Genomic DNA, 26133 nt, shown 5'->3' on the forward strand with positions numbered 1-26133 from the left:
TGATTATTGTCTGTCAAGTTGAGGCCCAGTTTCTGATCCTGGTTCTTATGGCAGATCCAACTGGCAGGGAAACCCGGTATTCAGCTCTTGGTACATTATAATGGCTGAGTCCAGACTGATCTCAATGGTGGGCTTATGTCTGAAGGGCTTTCTGCTACTAGAGATTCAGCTGAGCTCATTCCCTTTGTGCAGTAGTTGAAAAGCACTCTATAAGACTAGGTATTATTATATTATTTTAAACTACACTATGCTAAGCACTTGAATGCACTGTCAGAAACTATCATCCATTGGCCAGGCATGACTTAGAGCTGTAGACCATTGAAGGCAATTCATAAAATCAATATGTCAGCTTGAACAATTAAGAATTATCAGCACAAAAAACTGCCACTTATCTGAGACTAATAATCATTAGTCAATCTGCAGTAATAAGATAAACAGATTTGACACTAGGTCTAACTGTGCACTGTAGTTTAGCAAATGTTTTATTAAAGGTAAATAATTAAGTAATCAATTACCACTCCTTCATTCCTATGACCAAAATCATGATACTGACCTGCATGTCTCAAAGCCATGGGTGTTGGGTATGTAAGGCGGGGGGTGGGGAAACCTTTGCCTTCCCAAACCGTCAGGCATAGCCCTGCCCACACTCCGCTGTTGCTGCCTCCAGCGCCTGCTCTCCTGGTGCTCCAGGACTAGAGAGGCCAGGCCTGGCTGCATGGTGTGGCCTCCTCATAAGAACATAATAACGGCCGTACTGGGTCAGACCAAAGGTCCATCTAGCCCAGTATCCTGTCTGCCGACAGTGGCCAGCACCAGGTGCCCCAGAGAGGGTGGACCGAAGACAATGATCAAGCAATTTGTCTCCTGCCGTCCCTCTCCAGCCTCTGACAAACAAGGCCAAGGACACCATTTTATCTCCTGGCTAATAGCCTTTTATGGACCTAACCTCCATGAAATTATCTAGCTTCTCTTTAAACTCTATTATAGTCCTAGCCTTCACAGCCTCCTCTGGCAAGGAGTTCCACAGGTTGACTATGCGCTGTGTGAAGAAGAACTTTCTTTTATTAGTTTTAAACCTGCTACCCGTTAATTTCATTTGGTGTCCTCTAGTTCTTCTATTTAGGGAACTAATAAATAGCTTTTCTTTATCTCCACACCACTCATGATTTTATATAGCTCTATCATATCCCCCCTCAGTCTCCTCTTTTCTAAACTGAAAAATCCCAGTCTCTTTAACCTCTCCTCATATGGAACCCGTTCCAAACCCCTAATCATTTTCGTTGCCCTTTTCTGAACCCTTTCCAAGGCCAAAGTATTTTTTTTTGAGGTGAGGAGACCACAACTGTACACAGTATTCAAGATGTGGGCGTACCATAGTTTTATACAGGGGCAGTAAGATAGTCTGGGTCTTATTTTCTTTCCCTTTCTTAATAATTCCTAGCATCCTATTTGCCTTTTTGACCGCCGCTGCACACTGCGTGGAAGTTTTCAAAGAACTGTCCACGATAACTCCAAGATCTCTTTCTTGATTTGTCGTAGCCAAATTAGCCCTCATCATACTGTACGTATAGTTGGGGTTATTTTTACCAATGTGCATTACTTTACACTTATCCACATGAAATTTCATTTGCCATTTTGTTGCCCAGTCACTCAGTTTGGTGAGATCTTCTTGGAGTCCCTCACAGTCTGCTTCTGTCTTGACTATCCTAAACAGTTTAGTATCATCTGCAAACTTTACTACCTCACTGCTTACCCCTTTATCCAGATCATTTATGAATAAGTTGAACAGGATTGGTCCTAGGACTGACCCTTGGGGGACACCACCAGTTACCCCTCTCCATTCCTCCCTCCCCTAGTGCTCCGGGGCTGGAGAGGCTGGGCTGGGCTGGGCTGGCCCACCTAGCACAGCATGCCCTGCCTTCCCCCTCCCTGGTGCTCCATGCAGAGCCCAGCCCAGCCTCTCTAGCTGCAAAGCACCGGGGGAGGGAGGAGGCAGGGCGTGCTGCACCATGTGGCAAGGCCCAGCCTAGCCTCCTTCTTTCCTGGTGCTCGAGAGAATGGGCCAGGCTGGGCCAGGCCAGACGGCACAACGTGCCTTCCACCAGAGTTAGGGAGGCTGTGATGAGTGTACGCCTGCTCCCTTTCCCTTCCCGTTGTTGGAAGGGGGGATCACACATATGGTATGCTGCCCTGCCTCCCTGCCATCACCGACCGCCCATGCTCAAAGCCATAGCAGTCCTGGATGCCAAGTATGAAATAAAGCTGTTTCTAAATCCCAAACAAATCTGGTAGTTTCATATCCTACTTTATTTCTTATTTATTTTGTATGTCCACCATAAGCCTTTCACCATAGCCTAACTAACTAAGTTTACCAACCCCTCTTCCAAAATGGAAGACTCGTTAAGAGGCTGTAAGGAGTCTAGGGCAGCAACATGGCCTCCCTCCAACCTGGAAGAGGAAGGGCCCTCTAAGACCCCTTGGTGGGCAGGTCGAATCTCACCCAGCCCCACCCACAGGAAGCTGGAAAGCGGGATCAGGGGTATAAGAGCTCAGAGCTCAGTTGGAGTCTGGTGGTTGAACAGGCCAAATGCTTGGCCTCAGCTCCTGCAGCAAAGTCCCAGCTACGCTGCACTGGGAGGACTGCATTGGACCGCCAGGATCCCTGCTGACCCCCAACGACTGGCCCGGGCTGCTGTGCTAGGTGGGCTGCCATGGCCCAAAGATTCGATGACGCCTCCAAGACCCCTGCCAGGCCCCAATGACTGGACCAGTCCACCTGGGCCCCTACCTGAGCTGGAACCTATGGACACTCTGCCAGCACCTCCATCCCCAGCTGACCCCGAGGAGCAGCGCCTGAGCCAGGTAGGCCCCCAAGGGTCCTAGGCTGGGATGCAGTGGGGTGGGTGGGCTTGTGTACCCCCTGCCATCCCTCCCCTTGGGTGGCAGGTTTCCCCTTGTGGGGGCAAAACTCCTGTGCTCTCTGCCAGCGAGGAAACCTGACTCTCACCCCGTTGGGACCCGGCTGGAGCCTTAAATTGTTATTGAACCACTCTTGGTAAATTTTTGTTTTTCCACCCTGCCCTGACCCAGGGCTGGGCCTTACAAGCTGCTTGCCCAGTCCGTGCCCAGGCTGGGCCCTTAATTGTTAATCCATGGCTCTGCCTGAACTGGGGGGCTCTGAGGGCAGGAGGCTGGCACTGGGGGGGTTGGGTGCAGAGGACTCTGGGGTCAGTGGCTGGCGCTGAGGGGCAGTGGAGGAGTGGGGGACTCTAGGGGTTAGAGCTGGCACTCTAAGTCTCAGGGAGCATATGCTTATTGGGTAGTCGACTAGTTGTCTATTCCCTTACATCCCTAGTTTGTTTTATCCGGGAGGTCAAACCAGATGATCACAATTGTTCCTTTTGGCCTTGGTGTCTATGAATATTATGTAAATACAAGCAAACAAAAAGCAGCTCTACTGTATTTCTTGTCGATCTCAGGGTAAAGCTTGCACAGGTCATACGTACCACCTGGAAGACTCCTGCCGCCTTGACAGGTCTAAATCCCGCAACAGGTACACAGTGATCAGCGTGGCCATTACAAAAGCAGCTCCCCTTTACAATGAAATCATAGATTGCATAGTGTTGGGACTGCTGAGGCTTTGCATTCAGGTCATTGCTCTGACAGGGACAGGCCTGCCGCTTAAGCAGCTGCACTCGAAGATTGGTGATCTTCAGCTGTGCCTGAGCGTCAGCGCTGTACGGGTCCTCCGCCGAGTAAGGTGGTGACAGAGCTCGGAATATAACCTGAACAAAGGAGAGCAGAGACAAATCCGTAAAGAAGAACAGGGGAAGTGAGCTGGAGTCTTTCTGAACATCTTGCCTCTGGTTTGATTTACAGGGCCGTCCGTGACATCTGGAATTGACACACCATTAAGATGTGATGAGGTTTTTATCACACCTGGGGAAGGGTTGCCTTTTGTTATGTTATGGAACAGCTGTCCCCCATGGTGCACGAAAGTAATGAGTTAAGTAATCAGCAGGGGGACTGACAGATTTTCCAGGTCCCTGGGCAAGGTGGTGTGGAGGCTGCCTCCATGCTCCCAGAAGGGGCGGTGTCTCGGGCAGATGGGGACAGCCAGCTCTCAGGGGACAGCCACCCACACCGCGCTGCATCCCCCCCAGCCAGCCCTTGATGCTGCCTGGAGCACAACACCTGGGGCTCCAGTGGAGATTTAAAGATCCCAAGGCTTTGACTGCTGCCACAGTAGCTGCAGTGACAGAGGCCAAGATCCAGGGGCACTTTTGAATTGCCAGGTTCCAGGGCAATTGCCCTCTCTGCGCCCCCGTGCGGGCCTTGTGTTGAGATTCCCAGTGTGCTTGTCCCAGCTGCAAGGTAGTGGGGGAACAAAGTCAGTTTTATCCAGGGGAGAAGTATTCTTGTTCTTTTTAAAACGTCAGAGTCTGATTCTGGAAACACTTAGGGTGTGTCTAGACTACATGCCTCCTTCGACGGAGGCATGTAGATTAGCCAGATCGGAAGAGGGAAATGAAGCCGCGATTAAAATAATCGCGGCTTCATTTAAATTTAAATGGCTGCCCCGATCTGCCGATCAGCTGTTTGTCGGCAGATCGGGGCAGTCTGGACGCGATGCGCCGACAAAGAAGCCTTTCTTGATCGACACAGGTAAACCCGAGGCTTACCTGTGCCGATGAAGAAAGGCTTCTTTGTCGGCGCGTCGCGTCCAGACTGCCCCGATCTGCCGACAAACAGCTGATCGGCAGATCGGGGCAGCTATTTAAATTTAAATGAAGCCGCGATTATTTTAATCGCGGCTTCATTTCCCTCTTCCGATCTGGCTAATCTACATGCCTCCGTCGAAGGAGGCATGTAGTCTAGACACACCCTTAGAGTAGGTCTCCACTGCAATTAAAAATCCAAAGCTGGGCTGTTTCAGCTCACTCGGGCTCCCAGGGCTCAGGCTAAGGGGCAATTTAATGAATGTCTAGGCTCAAATCTAGGCTGCAGCTCAGGCGTTGGGAAGTAATACTGAAGTCAGTGGGCTTATTCACAACAGTAAGCAGTACTTGAAGTACTGAGTGTTGGCAAGAATGGGCCCTAAGAACGTAAAAAGTTTTTGTCCATTTGCTTATTAACTCCCACTCCCTAGACTGGGTATATTTTTGGCAAATAAAGCACAGATTTCCAAATATTTGGCTCATGTCAGACTCAGGGTGCTTCCTAGTATAAGCCCGTATGCAGGAATTTCTGTGGGGGGTGCGAGCGTGGGAGGGGCTGGTGGTTGCCCTGCCCCCGGGGCCCAGCCCTGTCTCCAGCCTCACTCCTGAGGGGCGGGGGCAGGAATCAGCCCCAGCCTTCCCCCAGCCAGCTGGAGCATAGGGGACAATGGGCTGCCCCTGCCTCACGCTTACTTGGAGGACCATGAACATAAGAACATAAGAACGGCCGTACTGGGTCAGACCAAAGGTCCGTCTAGCCCAGTATCCTGTCTACCGACAGTGGCCAGCACCAGGTGCCCCAGAGAGGGTGGACCGAAGACAATGATCAAGCAATTTGTCTCCTGCCATACCTCTCCAGCCTCTGACAAACAGAGGCCAAGGACACCATTTTATCCCCTGGCTAATAGCCTTTTATGGACCTAACCTCCATGAATTTATCCAGCTTCTCTTTAAACTCTATTATAGTCCTAGCCTTCACAGCCTCCTCTGGCAAGGAGTTCCACAGGTTGACTACACGCTGTGTGAAGAAGAACTTTCTTTTATTAGTTTTAAACCTGCTACCCATTAATTTCATTTGGTGTCCTCTAGTTCTTCTATTATGGGGACTAATAAATAACTTTTCTTTATCAGCCCTCTCCACACCACTCATGATTTTATAGATCTCTATCATATCCCCCCTCAGTCTCCTCTTTTCTAAACTGAAAAGTCCCAGTCGCTTTAACCTCTCCTCATATGGGACCCATTCCAAACCCCTAATCATTTTAGTTGCCCTTTTCTGAATCCTTTCCAAGGCCAAAATATCTTTTTTTGAGGTGAGGAGACCACATCTGTACACAGTATTCAAGATGTGGGCGTACCATAGTACCATAGTGGGGGATACTTTCACACCCTTCGCACCGCTACTGCCTATGGGCCTGTAGTGTGAAAGTGATTAGGTGTGGTGAGTAATAACAATAAGAAGATAATCCAAAGGACTGAGATAGGAAAGAAAGAAAGTAAAACTGGGGGCCATTTAGGTTTAAGCAATTACCATTTAGTCTTTATTTAAATTCAGTAGGACTGAATAGGCAAAAATTGTTTTAATTGGCGAGCACTAGATAAAAATTACTAATTTTCTTGATGAGGCTTATTTGGAATTTGTTAATATAATTGTCTACCCAGTGTAATATCAGAAACATGTAATGTATTTAATCTATTACTTCATTATTATTGGTATGATGTTACACTTTATGTTAAAGGTACATTTAAAAATCACTTATAAGAGGATAATGAATAATACCGTATTTTAAAAAATATTTGAATAAATAATTCATAAATTATTTATAAACATCTACAAATCTATGATACATTCTGTGTGTGTGTGTGTGTGTGTGTGTGTGTGTGTGTATATACACACACACACACACCATACTTATAAAGTATGAGATATTTATGAATGGTTCACATGTTCACGAGTATCTTTAGTATAAAAAGTGACCATCAACACTGTTATTAACATAGTGTTGACTATAGGCAGATTATAGCACTCAAGATACAATGTGCAATAGACCCTCCCTGACTCAGGGACCTCACAATCACAGGTCCTGATCCTGCTATTATAGCACCTATGGACATGGAGTGGTCTGCCTGTGGTACCCCCATTGAAGTCTGTGGATCTCTGGATGGGTGTAGCAATTGGCTCCCCATACCACTAGCTGCAGGCCTAAACTAAACAGACATAGAACTCATACACAGGGAAACCCAGAGGAGGGAGAAGCTGGGCATCAAGAAAGTTAGGTTTAATTCCCAGCCATGCCACAAACTTTTGGGAAGTCAGCACAGCTGTCTGACCCTCAGCTTCCCCAGCTGTAAAATAGGGTCCATAAAACTTACTCCGACTATCTCCCTAGCGGTGTTTAAATTCATAAATGTTTTATAAAGCGACGGAATGAGCTGTCTGGAATGAGCTATAAACACAGAGGTGATTATTACCCAGCAGCGAGGGAGCTCAGTGGGAGGAAGCTGAGAAGAGGCAGAGTACAAGATGCAGGAGGGGAGCAGTGGGGCTCACAGCCTCTCCAGGTCCCTGGGAAGGCAGGGGTGAGGGGAGCCTGCTCCACACCCCCAGATGTGGCAGAGCCTTGGGCAGAAGGGACAGGGCTGGGACCAGGCAGCCTTTAGTGCCACCATGAGAGCTACCCACCCGCAGCCCTCAGCACTGACTGGAGCATACCGCACGGGGCTCTGCAGCACTCCAGCAGCTATACACTAGCATCTGCCACGGCTAGGAGCTCCAGATTCTTCTGTAGTGCCAGGCCCCAGAGCAACTGCCTCCTTTCCCCCTCTTCTGCCCCTAAGGTTACCAGATGGCTTTCAAAAAAATACCGGACACACATGATCTCAGAACAGGAGTGGGGGGTGCTGGTGGAGAGGGAGTCGGAGGGAGTGGAGCTGGCCGAGGGGAAACTGGCTGGTGGGAAGCAGGGCTGGCGAGGAGGGAGTTGGGGGGTGTGGGGCTGGCTGGGGAGGAACCGGATGGCAGGGAGCGAGGCTGACCTGGGTGCACGCAGATCCTGGGGTGCTTCCCGTCCCACGCATGGTCCTGGCGGGGCGCACGGGTCAGTCCAGCCCCAGGGATTCCATCCCGCCCTGGCCCCACCCCCCTCCTCTCTAATGCATAGCTGTGTACTGCCCGGCTGGTAGACACGCTCACACAGTACGCAACTACATTCTGATACTCATGATAACAATATAACGTACTTAATTAGAAAACACCGGTTATTTATATGTCCGGTATTTTCTCAATTTGTTTCCTGGACAGAAAGCTCAAATATGGGACTTTCTGGTTCAAAACTGGTCACTTAGTAACCCTATCTGTCTCTGTCTCCCCATCTGTCCCCTCCTCTCCTGCCCCCCACCATCAGCAGGCCAGGAGGGGAGCAATTGAGCTGAAGCACTTTAGGTGAGCCAGATGCTAAATTGTTCCCCTGTCCTAGTCCTTCTCACTTGCCTCTTCCTTGGTCCCCTGTCTCTTTTCCCTGGGCTCCACCCTTGATAATGGGGGGGGGGGGGGGACAACGATCAGCTAACAACATAGCTACATAGATGAGACATGCCTTTAAAACAAAAACCTGCTGTGACTGAACGATAATAGTGGCTCATGATGCTGCCAACTGACCAGACTGCTGCTTTGGCCTCTCCTGGCTCTCCTATCCCCGGAGCTCTGCTCCGGTCTGCTACCTGGCACTTCTCCAGAGCTGCCAAGTTCCAGGCAGAGGAAGCCTTGTCAGGGGATGGAAGGAGATTTAGAGCTCTTTACAAGTCTGAGCTGCATGGCGGCAGTGTGCTTTATGAGCCCTGTCAGCCTGCCAAATGTGGCAGCAATCAGCCTGCTGGTGACAACTGGGCGTCCCGGTGCCTGACGTTGCACATGAGAAAGCAAATAATGCCACAGCACCGGGCTCTGACAAATGCAAAGTGGACAATGGTCCATGTGCTGCTTCTGCATCCAGAGCACATTTGTGCCAAGTTACACCCATTGTCCATATGGCAGCTTTAAAGACAGGCAAGCACCTAGTTCCCTTTACCTAACAGACCATAAGAAATGGGCTGGTGGAGGATGGGCGAGGCAGTGGGAGGACAAGCTTGTGAGTTGTGTTCACCATGAATAAAAGTGTTGAGCCTTGGATGAGGGATATAAATAATTAGTTACACGCTTCAAAAGGCCTTTGTCTCTCTTTCAGTGACACCCTACTGCTTTTGTACTCCTTCAGAAGAAAAAAATAAATGAGGCAGGTACGAACACAAACCCGAACACATCCCAGTGTCAGGACCTGCACAAATCCCCAGGGTTTATTATTTACCCAAATGTAAAGCTGTATAATTCTAACCACAATAGCATTTTAGGGGCTTCATGAACATGAGATGCCTTCAGATACGGAAAAAAAACTGGCTGGAAAACATCCAGGTTCCAGACATTCATTTCCATATAGCTGAAGTGATGGAAAAAGCAGGCTGAGAATTTTCAGTTAAAAACTAGCACTTTGGGTTCCTCGTGATTAAAGACCAACAAAAATAGCATCTGAAAGTCCTTTCTGGCTCAGATCAGAGGAGTGAGGGAAATATGGAACAGGGAATAATTCATATAGGCATGGCTCTTATTTCTATTATTTTCAATTACTCTTGCCTGTCAAGCCCATTTGAAACCAAGCACGTGGTCACTATTTACAACCTTAGTGCTGACCAATTAAAAAGGGGATGGAGGGGGGGGGGGGGGAATGTCTCATTATTAGGTGAAATCTTGGCTCCACTGAAGTCAAAAGGAGTTTTATCATTGACTTCAGTGGAGCCAATATTCCATCCTGGTTCCTATAAGGTTCATTTCTTTTTTATGATTGCTTGACTACCATGATGCTAAACATGATCTCCTGTCTGTAATTCCCAGTAGACTCTAAGGACCAGATTCACCAATATATGCTGGCTGTTTTGTGCTGCTTCAGCAATGCAAAACAGCTATAAACTCAGCTTAACTGGCCAATTACACCAATTATTGCTGCTTTTCTTCACTGGAGCAGAGCAGATTAGTGGATGCATACTAGTGAATCTGGTCTTAAAATCATTAACTTAATAAACAACCCCCACTACTAGGTTCATTGTAACAAAATGCAAGTTCTCTCTAAAAGAAAATAAAACCCAAATTGCCATATAACGAGCAATCCTCTTCTCCATCCTAGCCAATCGAGCTGGAACCTCCAGATGCAGTATATTAAGAACAAGAACACACTTCCTGGCTGGATTTTTCTGTTCAATTGTCAAGCCCATTGACTTATGCCATCACCTCTCAACAATAACCCTAGCGTATCTCTTGGTTTGCTCCATCCTGCCTCATTAATAAGTAATTTTCATACTTGAAGGGCTAGCTGCTCCAATATCTCCTTCCTGCTCTTTCTGAGTGCAGGTCCTAGGAGGCCCCAGACCTTTACCACTCCTGGGGTGGAATCATCTGATTCTCCAACTTGCAGAATGGGCCCTGGGCTTCAGTACTTGGAGGACTGACTGTGCATATGACCCTACTGGACTGACTGACTGCTGGTACTGGAGGTTCTTCCCTTCAAGAGTCTGTGACTAAAAGTGAGTCTAGTGACCACACAGGCTTCTTAAACCATCGTCTCCTTTAATTTCAACAATACTAATGAAGCATGTAGATAAAAGGATTTAAAACAACAATCTACTTGCACGTCTTCCTTACCTCTAGAGTTCCCATCCCTCGTGATAGCTGCCTGAAGCAGACCTAACTTCTTTGGATGCCTCAGCAGTGCCCAGACAGACTTACAGCTCCTCTACAGTAGCCATTCTAAAGAGGGAATTCCTTTAAAACCCACTAGGGATCCTCTGTCCTTGTGAGTTTCTAGGCTTTTACCCTTCTTGTCTGAAACTGTTTGGTAGGCTACACAAGAGGTCAAGCCAGATTCCACAAAGCCAATGGTTCTGCCATTATCTTCTAACAACCTAGCCATCAATTGTGGGTTGCTTACTAGAAACCACTGTTTCCCCCCTTTAGCCCGTTTTCCCAATATCCCTGATGTATTAACCCAATATAGCAGAGTTGTTGACTCGAGTCCCATGACTTGAACTCGAGTCTGACTTAAGTCGCCTAGGTGACTCGACTTGAGACTCGACTGGGGTTCATTGTTTGTGACTTGAGACTCGACTTGAGACTTGCTAATTTTGTTAAATTGACTTGGTGAAAAAATTGTCTGAAAATGCCAATATTGATGGCTTGTACAAAAGTGACTTGACGTTTTTTAAATTAAGACGTGAGACTCAACTTGGGACTTGACTCAAAAGTGACTTTAGGGACTCGAGACTCGACTGAGACTTGAACTGTAGTGACTTGAGACTCGACTTGGACTTGACAATGATGACTTGAAGACAACACTGCAATATAGTAATACTGTAATTATACACCACGTCAACACATAGTATTAATGAATTACAACATACCAGCTCCACAACCCTCATGCTTCTCTTAACTAATTTACTTAGGTGAATTTCAACATTTGACTAAGGAGACCACACTGGTTCCAGGCATGGGAGAGGAACAACAAATTCCCCACACCCACTATGCAAGTCTCATATTGCATGAGCTGTAAAGTTAATCACCCATCCATCTCAAAAAGTACTGGAAGGGGTCCTGCCCCACGAGCATTCATCCACTGATGGCTATTGTGTGATTAAAAGGGAAATTATGTAATAGAGAAAAGGGGAACAGCCAAAGGAGACTATTCAGTGGGCGCTAGATGCTGCCATTCTTACATCAAACAGTCTGTTAATCCAAGGATTGTCCTATTAGTTTCAATGGAATGTGCTCATGGGATGAGGTATTACTCAGCTTGTCAATAAGGGTGGCCTTAATCATAGGCACAGGACCTAGGGATGCAATGGGGGGGGGGGGCTGTAGCATCGTAGGGCTCCTCACCTAGCTCCTGGGGTCCCTGCTATTGCCCCACGCACTAGGGTTTCAGCTGCCAGCCCCGTGTACCAGAGACTCTGCTGCCACCCCTGCATGCCAGGGTTCTGCTACCTCCCCACCTGCCAATGGCTCTGCTGCCATCCCTGTGTGCAGAGCTCCTAGTGCGTGAACAGCAGCCAAGAAGGTCTCAGCTGCTGGCACTGCATGCTGGGGCTTTGCTCTCAGCCTCAGCTGGGTGTAGGGTTGGACAGGAGCAGGGGGGCTCAGCACCCCCACTTTTAAGAATGGTGCCATACCACTGGCCTTGGTATTTAAGACTCCCTTAAAAATGTGTAGCCCAAGGTCCAGTGTGCTTCAACAGCAGCCCTGGGAACTACAAGTTGTGGACTACAAAGTGTGCCATGTTGGAAGAACTTCCTGCTTCCTGCCAGGAAGTGCCCTCTGCCCCCAGCAGGGTCTCAGCAGGGACTGAGCTGGGAGCAGCACACAGGCTGCATGCAGAGCGGAGGGGTGCTGAACTGTGATCCTGTTCTATGTCTTTTTTTTTTTATAGAATAAAGCCTGTTTCTGGTGATTTATCTGAGTGGGTCCGGTCTGAGGTGCACACGCACAATACACAACACAGAGCACACAAAGGAGCCTCAGGCCTAGTCTCCCACAGTTGTGTAAGGAGTCACCAGGCTTTCCCCTATGCTGAATAACCTCTCACTGGGCTAGTGAACAGGAGGGGTTGCAAATGCTTATTCAGTCAGGTGCACAAGATGGACTCTTATAATTTAAAATGATAAAACCCCCAAACCAACACTAACCAATGCCCATCATTACAGCCCTGCATGGGTACAACATTGGTATCGGCATCCACATCTGAAAAAATGATTCATGGATATCTACATCCACATCTGCGGATGCAGATACCTGCGGAGATAAAGTGTATATCCACAGATTTGCAGGGGTTTGCCCATTATTGTATTTCCCAGTTCATCCTATCTTTGCATGTCTATCTTTCAGGCTCTGAGTCTGTATATACTAAATCCCAGTATAACGTTCATTACTGTGAAGGTATTAGGACTACTCATGATTGTAAGCACTACATCACATAGATGCTGTGCAAAACACAAACATAAAGGAAGCCCCTGCTCCAAACAATGTGAGGATCCAATCCAGCAAATGCTCTAACACCCAATACATAAGTAATAAAGAGACTCCCCAAAATATAACCTACTATAAAGACTTTTTCATTCACAGTGTTGCCAAAGCTCATGATTGTATCACAAGTGTTGTGTCATTAGGTATTTTCCTTCAGACTTTTAGCTTCCTGAGTTGTGAGAATCTCAGCTGCCTTTTAAAAAAAAGTAAATTTCTATTCCTCATTTTTCAGAAGAAATATGATTGGAGTGTCCTCCAAAGACTCAAAAACCAAAAGGCACCAAGCTTAAATTTTTTTAAAATCTCTTGATTTTTAAAGCAATCTTATGATTTTGGAGCCTGACCCAGGATTTTTGAATCACTGAGGTTGGCAATACTGCATTCCCCATGTCTGTAAGTCTGAGTTCATTGGGTGATCCTCAACAATAAACCCAGCGGGCAGAGATTCACGAGGATCATACAGGGATGCACAACCTTTCCTGCCTGCATGTCAGTCCTTTTGTGGGACCTGATTTTGAACTCCATCTACTGTAAATCTGCAGCATTTCCATGGAAATCAATGAATCTTGTGCACCTGTCAGTTCAACATCTGTGTTTTCTTTATTTATAAGAGATACATTCCTCCCTCATCACATGAAATTCTTCTGTTGGATCATTAGTCTTATAAATGAGATAGGATGCAATGTTGATATAGCAGTCTTTTAAAATTGAGACAAGAGATTTTCCATCTTCTTGGGAGCAACCCCTGTGTATAATCAAGATCCCTTTTGAAAAAGACCTCGTGGCAGAACTGGTCAGAAAATGCTCTCTGCATTTTAATGAAAAAAATTAAAAAATATTCAAGCTTAAGCAAAAATTTGAACTCCAAAATATGTCATCTACAGCCTGAAATATTACAATTTGGAAATGTTGCTGAGGTGCCTCAAGGGACTTCTAATTCTAGTGCCTCATGCTCCTATTCCCTGCTACAATCTAGGCTCCCATGATGCACTTTCTTAGGTCAGGTCTACACTAGGGAACAAGTTCAAATTAAAATACACGGGAAAAAGACCCCATCCAAAAGCCTTGCAGGCTAGACTTGGGGGGAGGGGATCAGCACCCCAACAGGGGGTTGGGAGGGCGATGCTGGAGAGAAGGGTACTATCACTTACAGCCTGAAGGTGTGTGGCTACCGCCAGAGCAAGTCTCCAATCTGTGGCAATTCTGCAGCACAGGCAGGGCCGGGGACATGTGGGGAAACAGCCTTTACATTCCAAAGACACTTTTTGTGATGTCCCTGTGCCATACAGCAGGGTTAGTTTTTCTTTAACCTTTCCCATTTTCTCCTTATTTTTTAAAATTGGTTGCTGCTTAATGAATTGTATTTGTTTGAACTATATGCAGTAATCAGTGCACCAGAGAAATGTCCAGAGCAGAGAGAGCATCCCAGAATGAGGACACCCTAGCCCCTCTCCTGAGTAACCACAAGACTGGGGGTTGAGCCCCTCCTCCCAGAATCCTGGGCCCAGCCTTGTCAGGGTTATGAGGACTCTGCCGCACATGAATCGAAAGGGAGTCCTTCATGTCAGACAGGCCTGTGGGTAAAGGGAATGGGAGCAAGGACTAAGATCCTTTCACTAGCCAAATCCAGGAAAGTTCCTCACAATAGGGGGACCATTCCCCTGCTTAAATATGCAGTAGGGCAGCCCTTTCCCTCACACTCTGGACTAAAGGGTTAGTCTAGACTGCAGGGATTTTCCGAAAAAACTTCACTTACATCCACATTGCAATCGCGTTCTTTCGAAAGAAAATTGAAAGAACAGAGGGGTTTTTCCAACATTGGTAAACCTCATTCTGAGGAAGAACACCTTTTCCGACAGAGCTCTTTCAGAAAAAGGCGAGTGTGGATGCAGAAGAGGGAGTTTTTTTGAAAGAAGAGGCCTCCAGGAAAAAGCCCAGGTGCGCTAGTGGCCACTCCGTCCGTAGCAATCTCAGATTACATGCGAGAGAGTGTCCAATGAGTGTGGACGCTCTCTTTCAAAAAAGCAGATCGCTTTTTCAATGCACTTTGGCATGTAGACACTCTCTTTCAGAAGAAGTTTTTTTGGAAGATCTCTTCCGAAACCCTAGGTGACAATGGATGTAATTATTTCATCTTTTTCTAAAGAGCCCTATCTACCTGCAGCTCCACAAATGTGACAACCCAACCCAACATGTAAATAAAACAATGTCTTTGAATGTGCTGCACTCAAATAACCAGGCTGTACCATAATAACCTCCATTTATAAGTACATAAAAGTCTTTTTGCAAGTACCTAAGTATGTTTACACTTGTGAAACAATAAAAGGGCAGCTTTTTAAATATCTACAGTGGGAAGGAAAATGGCATTGAGAACACAACAAACAGGCCGTGAAGTCAAAGTCACCTGAGAAAATCAACAAAAACAGCAAAAGATTTATAGCTATTATTGATTTTCCAGATGGGTCATAGGTATGTTTAGATCACCAGAGCTTCCATTAACCTGACCTCCTGGAGCCTGATTCTTTTCTGGCAGGATATCAGAGACTGCCATCAAAACCAACATGAGTAACTCATACAAACTACAGCGGGAGAATGGGGGCCCTGAATTTGTAAAGGCACATGCCCTATCTCAGGGTTCATCACTGTAAGAGACATGCATGCTCTAGGACACTTCCTCTTCACAGCTCGTCCTGCACATGTGCACCCCGTGGAGAGAGACTGAACACACCCATATCAGCAGGTTTCACATAAATGGGGAGGAGCACGCTGCAGCATAGAAAAAGATGCAGGCCAGTGCTAGCATAGTGTAACTTTACCTGGACTAAATAGTAAACAAATATCATGCTGAAAATTTAACAGAAACCACTTTGTTCTAATCAAGAGCCTCCCAGTCTGATCCTTGTCATTCGATACAGTTGAAGGCGGATCCTATTTAGTTTTCTTTTTTTTTAAAATGTATCTTATATTAACACAGGAAAAAATGGCAATAGGAAAGTATATAAGATTTGCTATTTTCTCAGAAAGGAAAGTGAGGCTGTATCTCCACTACAGAGCCTATGACAGCTTAGTCTTCCCAGATAGTGCAGAATAGGCAGGCGTTTTTCTTCTAGACTATGTCTACATTACAATGATCTATCGGAAAAAGGTATGTAAATTGTGCTCTGCACCCACCCCTTCCCCAGAGCCAGGCCCTCCAAGCGCCCTCCCCCATCCCAATGTACTCACCCCTCCCCCTGAGCCAGGCATCCCCAGCACCAGGAGCACCCTGCCCCAATCAAATCCCCCCCTACCCCCGCAGAGCCAGGCACTGGAGGAACGGGACAGCCGGGTAAGGAAATGTTACTTTTAAAGTCACTGCTCCTGCCGTCTGGCCCAGCTGCCTCGCTCACATTATTTAGAGGGAGGCATCACCTGGCCAGCTCCCGGGTCTCTGCTGGTCACGTGGGCCAGAGAAGTGTGCACTCTGCTCTCACCCCAGCCTGGCGCCCCCCCCCCCCCAGCATGGCACCCAGCAACTGCCCTCTCCTGCCCCCCTTCGCTACAACTCTGACACGCTCCTCACTCCCCCGGCCCCCGCCAGACACGGGAGGAGAAAATTTCACGTCTGGTATTTCCTGTTTTTTTTACTGAACAGAGCCTGCAAATAACAGACCGCCTGGGTGAATACTGGACAGCTGGCAACCCTAACCCCAGCACCCTGCCACACCTTGCTTAGTGGCACTGACTGCAATCCAAGTCCCCCATACAGAGGGGCAGACTCTGCCCTATGTAAGATTATTATTTTTATTCAAGACTTAACTGTAGTTTAGATGATCCCAGTAGCATCTATTAACAGAAATAGAGGTGGACGGCATAGTTCCTGCCTGCATGGCTTCACACAAAAAATTCTTCCCCTGTCCCCCTCCTCTGGAGAGCTGCACAGCAGCACTCGTGTGGCAGGCGACAGCTTCGGCAGATAGGGCCGGCTGAGACGGCATGGTGAGGGAGCCGCTAGGGCGGGGGGCCAGGACCTGCCGCAGCCATGTAGCGGAGGGGAGGCCTGCTCCAATGGCCAGGGCTGCCACGTGGTGGGGGGGCCGGGGTGTGTTCTGGCAGCTGGGGCCTGGAATGGGACCTACCACATGGCAGGCGGGTCAGGTCTGCTCCAGCAGCTGGGAATAGGATATATCTCGTGGCAAGGGAAAGGGGGGTTTCTTCTCCGGCGGCCGGGAACATGTGTATGTTAATAAATTGGGTGCCAGAGTGGCACACATCCAAACCAGTGCACATGACCTCAATATTGGTGCCCAAGCCAAAACTCATGCCACTCATAATTGGAAAATCTTAGAGGGACAGAATGGCCCGGTTAACACTAGGCTTTGTTGCCATACAATTCCAACTGCTGCTTCCATCAGTGGTTGCTAAAACCACACACGCAGCACCAGCAGCCACCAGCATGTTAACTACCATGGGGGACAGGCCTACTCTCAGTGAGGGCAGATAAAATGGGGCTTATAGAGTCACTGGAGCCCTTTCTACACTAGTATTCCCACCAGTAGAGCTACCACCAGTGGTGACAATGATGGGAAGCTTATAGCAAAAATGCCCATAAACCAGCATAGACAACAGCCTAGTGTGCCCTGGCAAATGAGTTGAGTATTTCCATGTAATTCACAGTCACTTATGGTAATTCATGGTCCCTGAAACCTATTATCTTAATACTCTCCACACTTCTTGTTCTGGAACTAATCCCATAAACAACCAACCCCAGTTGGGATTTGCAAGTGTACCAAAGTGCACTGGCCACTGACTTCATCTGCAGCCATCTGCATTCACATCCTCTGAAAATCAGGTTCCCAGTGCTCTGCACCGTACAGCTCTACTACTGTAGCCCCACAGATACCAGCATCCTTCCAGCCCAGAGCTCCTTTTACAATAACACAAGTTTCCCCATGGCAGTTGGCGACAGTAGCAAATGCTTTCAACCTTTGTTTTTCTGATCTGAAAAAGCTTAAACAGGAGAATTTTATTGGGTCAATTAAGCTCTCTTTATAAAAGAGATGTAAAAGTTGAAAGCAGTCACCTCCCTGGGTGAGCCTGATGGAAAATCTCCCAGCTGGTAATTAAGGTGATTTGTAGAAATGGTAATTGTTTTGGTGCAAGGTGTGCGCCCATGGGGACTTTCCATAATGTGAGCCTGCAGCAGTGGCTGCTTTCAACTTTCATCCAAGAAATTGGATTGGGAGAGGAAAAAAAGAAAAAACGCCTGATCAAACTTTTTAAATAGAAAGTAAAATATAAACTTGGCCACTATGCTGAGGAAATGCGGTGGAAACCCATCCCAGCCAAGCAGTCCCACTTCAAAGGGGTTCGCACCCTCTCTAATATACCTTCCCTCCAAACTTAAATGCAGGTCTGGCTTCACATCTGTGCTGTTTATTTAGTTCTTGTATAGATACAAAGTAGCCTGACAGGTGAGAGTCTTTCCATACTCCTCTCTCTACACCTGCCCATCAATGGTAATTATGACATAGACCTACCAGCATGTTAAAGAAAGACATAAGTGAAGCTATACAGCTGTAAATAAGGGTGGGAAATCTGAGGTAATCAAGAACTGAAAACTTGATTTGAGTCACAGAGTTTCAAGCCATTTGATCATCTAGTCTGACCTCCCATATCTTACAGGTCACCAGCATCTGCTCACAGAAACTGAAATTAAACCACAATATTACAGCCTGAAGGAGACTAGACTATTATGTGCCACAGGCAGAGTGTATGAGGGATGAGATGTGTTTGTGATGTGGGCTCTGGCAATGGCAGGGAATTCATTAAGTGAGATATACTCAGAAAATCCTGGAAAGTGACCCACACCCATGCACTGAACAGGAAGGCAACAGACTTCTCCTCCCCACCATGGTCACTGCCAGAGTGCCCCAGGGGAAAATTCCCTCTCAGTTGCATCTATGGTGATGTTTTGTTGTGGGAGGATTTGGGTGTTTTTATAAGGTACCTATTGGCTAACTCTTGCACTGAGGATACCTCTCCAGGGGACAGAACTTCAGTTAGGAAGAGACAGGTGTTAGTAAAGTTGGTGAGAGAGTGGCAATATATGTGAGAGAAATCAAAGAATCAGATGAAATAAAAATCTTAAAATAAACCAAACTCTATCATAGAATCTTTATGGATAGTAATTGCATGCTCGAAAAATAAGAATATAGTAGGGCTACATTACCAACCATCTGACCAGGATGATGACTGACTGTGAAATGCTTGGGGAAATTAAGAGGCTATAAAAATAAAAAAACTCAATAATAATGCGGGACTTCAACTATCTGCACATTGACTGGGTACATGTCACCTCAGGACAGGATGCAGAAATCAAGTTTCTTTAGACCTTAAATGACTGCTTCTTGGAGCAGCTAGTCCTGGAACCCACAAGAGTAGAGGCAATTCTTGATATAATCCTAAGTGGAGCACAGGACCTTGTCCAGGAGGTGAATATAGCTGGACTTCTTGGAAATAGTGACCATGATATAATTAGATTTAATTTCCTGTAGCGGGGAAAACACCACAGCAGTCCAACACTGTGGAATTTCATTTAAAAAAGAGGGACAACACAAAAATGAGGAGGTTAGCTAAAAAAATAAAATTAAAAGGCACAGTGGCAAAAGTGAAATCTCTGCAAGCTAAATGGAAACTTTTTAAAGACACCATAATAGAGGCTCAACTTAAATGTGTACCCCAAATTAAAAAAAACATAATAAGAGAACTAAAAAAGTGCCACCGTGGCTTAACAACCAAGTAAAAGAAGAAGTGAAAGGCAAAAAAGCAACCTTTAAAAATGGAAGCTAAATCCTAGAGAGGAAAACAGACAGGATCATAAACTCTGGCAAATGAAGTGTAAAACTATAATTAGGAAAGCCAAAGAAAAAAAGAATTTGAAGAACAGCTTGCCAAAGCCTCAAAAAGTGATAGCATTTTTGTTAAGTACATCAGAAACAGGAAGCCTGCTAAACAACCAATGGGGCCACGAGAAGACTGAGATGCTAAAGGAGTACTCAAGGATAATAAGGATATTGTAGATTAACTGAATTCTTTGCATTGCTCTTCACAGATGAGGACTTGAGAGAGATTCTGAAACTTGAGCCATTCTTTTAGATGACAAATCTGAGGAATTGTCCCAGATTCAGGAGGTTTGGAACAAATTGATAAACTAAACAGTAACAAGTAACCAGGACCAGATGATATTCCCCCAAGAGTTCTGAAAGAATTCAAATGTGAAATTGAAAAATTACTAACCATGGTTTGTAACTTGTCCTTTAAATCAGCTTCTGTACTAAATGACTAGCTGATAGATAATATGACACCAATTTTTAAAAAGGGCACCAGGCCCTGATCTACACTACAGAGTTATTTTGAAATAACCCCCTTATTCTGAAATAACAAGCAGAGCGTCCACACTATCAAGCCCGTTATTTCAAAAAAATGGCTGGCTATTTTGAAATCTGTACTCCTGCTTTCCTCGGGGAATAACTCTTATTTTGAAATAGTTATTTCAGGAGTTATCATTTTGAATTTGGTTATTTCAAAATAATTTCCTAGTGCAAACATGCTCTAGAGGTGATCCTGGCAATTACAGGCTGGTAAGTCTAACTTAATTAAATACTGGGCAAAGTGGTTGAAACTATAGTAAAGAACAGAATTGTCAGACACATAGATAAACATAATGTAGTGGGGAAGAGTCAACATAGTTTCTGTAAAGGGAAATCAGGCCTCATCAATTTACTAGAATTCTTTGAGGGGGTCAACAAGCATGTGAACAAAGGGTGGTCCAGTGAATATAGTGTATTTAGATTTCCAGAAAGCCTTTGACAAGGTCCCTCACCAAACACCAAAGGCCCTTAAGCAAAGTAAGAGAGAAGAATTGATCACTGGTTAAAAGATAGGAAACAAAGAATAGGAATAAATGGTCAGTTTTCAGAATGGAGAGGGGTAACTAGTGGTGCTCCTCAGGGATCATTCATAAATGATCTGGAGAATGAGGTAAACAGTGAGATGACAAAATTTGAAGATTATACTAAACTGCTCAAGATAGTTAAGTCTACAGCAGACTGTGAAGAGCTTAAAAGGATCTCAAAAAACTAGGTCACTGGGCAAAAAAATGGCAGATGAAATTCAATGTTGATAAATGCAAAGCAATACATATTGGAAAACATAATCCCAAGTATAAAATGATGAGGTCTAAATTAGCAGTTGCCACTCAATGGAGAGATCTTGGAGTCACTCTGAAAACATCCAATGTGCAGCACCAGCCTTCTCCCCCCCCACCCCAAAATAAAACCCAAACAGAATGGTAGGAATCATTAAGAAAGAGATAGAGAATAAGATAGAAAAGAGCGTATTGCCTCTGTGGCTACGTCTAGACTACACGCCTTCTTTGAAAGAGACTTTTCTGAAAGAGCCTCTTTCAAAAAAGAGCGTCTAGATTGCATTATGTGGATCGAAAAATAGATCTGCTTTTTCAAAAAAGAAGGCACCCGGAACCGCTTCTGGCAGGACATGGGGGCAGCATTTACATCCTGGTGCTGCTTCATGCCCTTTGCAGAGACGTGTGCTTAAAGGGATCCCCCTAGACAGCCATTGCTCTGCTCCTGCTTCTGGCTTGTCTACCTCCTAGAGAGAAAGCAAAGCTGCTGCAGTGCTTGCTCTGGTTGCCCTGCTTCCTCGGACACCACAGCAGTTTCTTTTCTGGTTGGTTTTCCTGCTTTTCATTGTGTTTTTGGCCATGGAGCCCGAGCTGCCCCTGGGCAGGCGATGGCCCCATACTGCATCTTCTGCTGCTCCTGCCCCATATGGACCTTGACCAGAGCTACAAAATCTTTGTCCAGGATGCAGGAGCTATGCCCTTGCCTCCAAACTTTTTTGGGGACAGGCGGATTTGCAGGCATGAGGTGAGTTTAGACTGGTGGGACCAGTTCATGATGGAGCTCTGGGACAATGAGCAGTGGCTCCGCAACTTCCAGATTTGGAAGGCCACATTCCAGGAACTGTGTGCCTGGCTCGCCCCTGCTCTGCAACACCAGGACACCCACCTGCGGCCCGCCATCCCCCTGCAGAAGTGAGTCACTATTGCCCTTTGGGAGCTGGCCACCCCCGACAGCTACCGCTCCATGGGACACTGGTTTGGCGTCGGGAGGTCTACTGTCGGGGCCATTTTGGTGGAGGTAAGTCACTCTTGGGGAACAGGCCCTGCTGAGTGGGGGGGCTGAAAAAGGGGGACTGCCAGGCAAGGGCAAGGGGAAGTGGGGGATGGAGTGGCACTTGGAGGCGGCTCCTTCGCTAACCCTGCACTGATGCGTGGGGAACCGGGGGGGGGGGGGCATCCTGACAAGGATTCTTCCTGAGACCAGATCTCCAGGAGGTTTTTTTATTTCAGGCCCTGACCAGGCTGCTGCTGCCTTTTGGAGCCCCTGCATGGGTCATCTTCACTGTTCCAAGAAGGGCCAGAGGGCCTTGAGACTGGGACATGGCTGGCATGGGTGCTGTGGCTGGCTTCCATAAAGCAATGCCTGTCTGGGCTCCTATGCCTTTAAGAGGCTGCGGACAGAAACAATAAAGCTGCTCAGCATGGTAAGGAAGGACTGTCCACCAGGGCTTCTTCCTGGAGGCCCTTTTTTTCGAAAAAACAGGCTCCCCGCGTCCACACACACCTTTTTTCGACAGATCTCTGTTATTCATAAAACAAGGTTTACCGCTGTCGACAAAACCGCCGCATTCTTTCGATTTACTTTCGAAAAAGCAGAAGGCTACTTTTTTTCAAAAAAACCCTGTAGTCTAGACACACCCTGTATAAACTATGCTACACCCACACCTTGAATACTCTGTGCAGATGTGATTGCCTCATCTCAGAAGAGATATATTTGAATTGGAAAAGTTTCAAAAAAGGGCAATAAAACAATTAGAGGTATGGAACTGCTGCCATATGAGGAAAAATTAATAAGACTGGGACTTTTCAGCTTGGAAAAGAGACAAATAAGGAGGAATATAACATTATGACTGATGTGGAGAAAGTAAATAAGGAAAAGTTGATTGCTCCTTCCCATTATACAAGGTGTTTTGAAGATGAGGGCCAAGTCCTTGAATTTGACTTGACAACTTCTCTCAAGAGTTTCTATTTAGATTGTTTTAGTTGTTTCCTATCAAGCCATTTTTGTCTTAGCAAAAATCTAATCTAATGAATTTCTGCTCTCCTTAAGAATGCTGATAGAAATACAATACATATAACATTTCTCTAGCAATTATTTTTCTCTGAAAGTACCAAAGATTTATCTACCTTGGCACATCCACCTGAACTTTAAATACAACTAGAAGAGAAACCTATGAAATGTTCATCATGCCTTGGGTAAAAAAAAGTGTTGGAAGAAGCTGTAAATGATTAACAAGACGTGGGCAGTTTAGAGAGCTTAAAGTAGGCAGGTAATTGCTCATTGGGTCTTCCTCTAATGTAGGATTTATTTGCCTGCCTGTCAGATAAAGTGGACTCTACAAGAGAGATGTCTCTCTTTTTTTCAGTGAGAAGTATTAACATTATCTGTGTTTGCACATTCACAATGTGCACTTCAGCATTATTAATGTGAGATTGGACACTATGAGGAAAAAATCAGAAGACCAGTTAAGCATATAGATTGCACTTTTTGAGAAATCATTAAGCTCACTATGGGCCATATATATATATTTCTATATATATCCTTATGGGTCATGGAAAGCACTAGATCTCGGCAGACAACCCCCTATATATGGTAATACGAATTCTGCTGAGCATACTAAAGACAGTTCACTGAAAGCCATCAATGAGGCACCACAGAGATTACATATTTTGTGGTCTTTATGATAGGTGGCTGCTTAGTCCAGTGACAAAGATGACAATTTTAGAGTAGACCACTCCCACCAATCCCTCCTGTAACCTGTGTAACACAAAGATAAAAATAGTTAAACCAGCCATAAATTCTGCCTCACAATTTAAATGTTAACAATTTAAGCAAAAATCAAATGCAAATTCTCTAAATTTGAAATACCCGATCTTTTAGAAAATTGATCCCAATATCCTATTTACAGTATTTAGTTTATGTGTTTGAATGTGTTTGTTTTCATAGTTTCAAGGAACTAACATATCTCAACTTTGTAAATAAATATCTAGGGTTATAGAAGCTCTGTATCATAACATATCTGCTGATATGCAGATATCTGTGCAGGACTATAGGTGGTCAGCAATGGGTCAATCAGGAGCTGTCATAACAGGGTGAGTTAATAGACAGAAATAACAACGAGCATGTTTATCCCATATGCAGTTCATATCAGGGATCACCCCCTACGTGAATTATGAAACTCAAAGTACTTTCAGCCTCAAAGACTATAAAATGTAGGGGTCAGATGTCTGATGAGGAATGCGCTAATAAAAGTTACACAAAACCCTCAAGGATTCCCTAGAAACAGCTTTAACCTGTAATAATCATGTGACATCTTCACTCCTTCTTTTCAAGATCATGCTGGTTTGTTTGTTCAATCTCAGTACAGCACATTGCTAGATTATGCAAGTCTTCCTTATAATGCTACACATATGAACGAGACACAGTGCCGAGATCATATCTTCTACTGGACCAACTTCTGCTGGTGACAGACACAAGTTTTTGAGGATATACAGAGCTCTTCTTCAGGTCTGACCTTCTTCAGGACTGAGTCAAACCTGTTTTTCTGGTATCCACTGTCCTCAATTTGTAGCCCCATGTGCAGCTCTCTAGTCGTGAGAGAGTCCTGAAGACCTCTGTATGCTTGAAAGTTTGTCTCTCTCAGCAACAGAAGTCGGACCAATAAAATATTACCTCATCCACCTTGTCTCTCTCGTAGCATGGGACTGACACAGCTACAACTCTGCACATATAAATAACATTCAAACCAGAGAAATATCAATTCAGGGCAGATAGCTCAAAAATCTTGGACTTTGTCATCTCAGATTAACCTGTGTTGCTCCTTGAACAGTTTGTTCCTAAACTGGCTTTGTTTGCTTAATCAAGACACTATTGCCAGAAATAAATAGATTACAAAATTGCTTGATCATTTTTATTGTAGCTTAGGTTTAGTCTCCTGGCTTGCAACTCCCTTTGGATTTATAGCATCATCACATATGCACTAATACAGTGATTTTCAAAGTACGGGTTGCAACCCTGTACTGGATTGTGGAAAGTCAGGCACTGGGTGGCCTTGTTGTAGAGATCAGCAGGGGTGCTAAGGACAGCTTCCTGCCTGTTCTGGCACTGCAGACCGTGCTGTGCCCTGGAAGCAGACAGCAGTAGCTCCAGCTCCTAGGTGGAGGTGAGTAGCAAATTCTCACAAGATAAAAAAGCGAAACAAACCAAAAAATGAAGCCAGACCCATTTCCAAACAAACCTAAAATGAGCTCCATCCATTTTTGCTTGGCAATGCTTGGCAATGTGGAAGTGTCGAGCCAGAGCCTGGGACGGGGCAGAACTGTGGAGCTGGATCTACTGTCGGGCACTTCCAGGTACAGTGTGCCAGGACAGGCAGGAAGCCTGCTTTACCATCCTGCTGCATCACTGTCTGAGAGCCACTGAGGTAAGCCTGTGATGCAAAAATCCCCTATCCTATCCCTGAGCCCTGTCCTGCACCCTAAACACTTCATCCCCAGCCCTGTCTCATAGCCTGCACCCCCCCAAACCCCGAGTCCCCACCAACATACTGAACCCTCTGCCCTCTCCCCAGCCTGCACTCCAAACCTCTCATCTCTGGCCCAACCCCAGAGCCCACACCCTCAGGCAAACCTTTCACCCCCACACCTTCAACCGGTCATCCCTGTAGCCCCACCCTGTAGCCTGCTCTCTACTCAAAAGATATAATTATGCTGGGTCATGTGCATCAACAATTTTCTTCAACTGGGTCTTGAGAAAAAAAGTTTGAAAATCACTGCACTTTTAATTATGATTCTTCTTTTCAAACATTAAAATTTGCAAGGCTGCACTGTGTGTCATCAGAAAAAGAACAGACACACAAGAACCCCTTTGGTCTGCTAGCAAGAAAAATGATATTTAAATATTCTTCCCTCAGGCCACTTTCTCTTCCCTCCCTGCTCTCCCCCATTAAGATTTATGTTCTCAGGTTTGGCCTGCCTGCGGTACCTGTTTAGTGTATGTGAGATCAACTAAGCTTGGAGCTTCATCCCAAGGATGAGACAGATAGAGAGCTGCACTTGCTTGTTCAGAAGCAGTGCCATTAAAAAAAAAAAAACCTGGCTCGCTCCCCAGAACCACAGAATAACCTCCAAGC

General features: G+C 45.8%; 1 protein-coding gene across 5 annotated transcripts in view; it reads right to left on the reverse strand.

Annotated features, from left to right (window-relative positions):
* The window catches only part of NTN4 (netrin 4), a 94347-nt gene that overhangs the window by 46752 nt on the left and 21462 nt on the right, over positions 1–26133 (reverse strand). For 4 of the 5 annotated variants that reach the window (XM_089780419.1, XM_006118291.5, XM_006118290.5 and 1 more), the window contains exon 3: positions 3507–3785. The exons of the other annotated variant lie outside the window; for it this stretch is intronic. In XM_089780419.1, the coding sequence (XP_089636545.1) occupies positions 3507–3785 (279 nt within the window). The remainder of the gene's footprint in view (positions 1–3506; positions 3786–26133) is intronic. 5 annotated transcript variants of the gene reach the window in all.

The sequence above is a fragment of the Pelodiscus sinensis genome, chromosome 1 (genome assembly GCF_052426305.1).
Source record: "Pelodiscus sinensis isolate ZL-2025 chromosome 1, ASM5242630v1, whole genome shotgun sequence".
NCBI classification, from domain to species: domain Eukaryota; kingdom Metazoa; phylum Chordata; order Testudines; family Trionychidae; genus Pelodiscus; species Pelodiscus sinensis.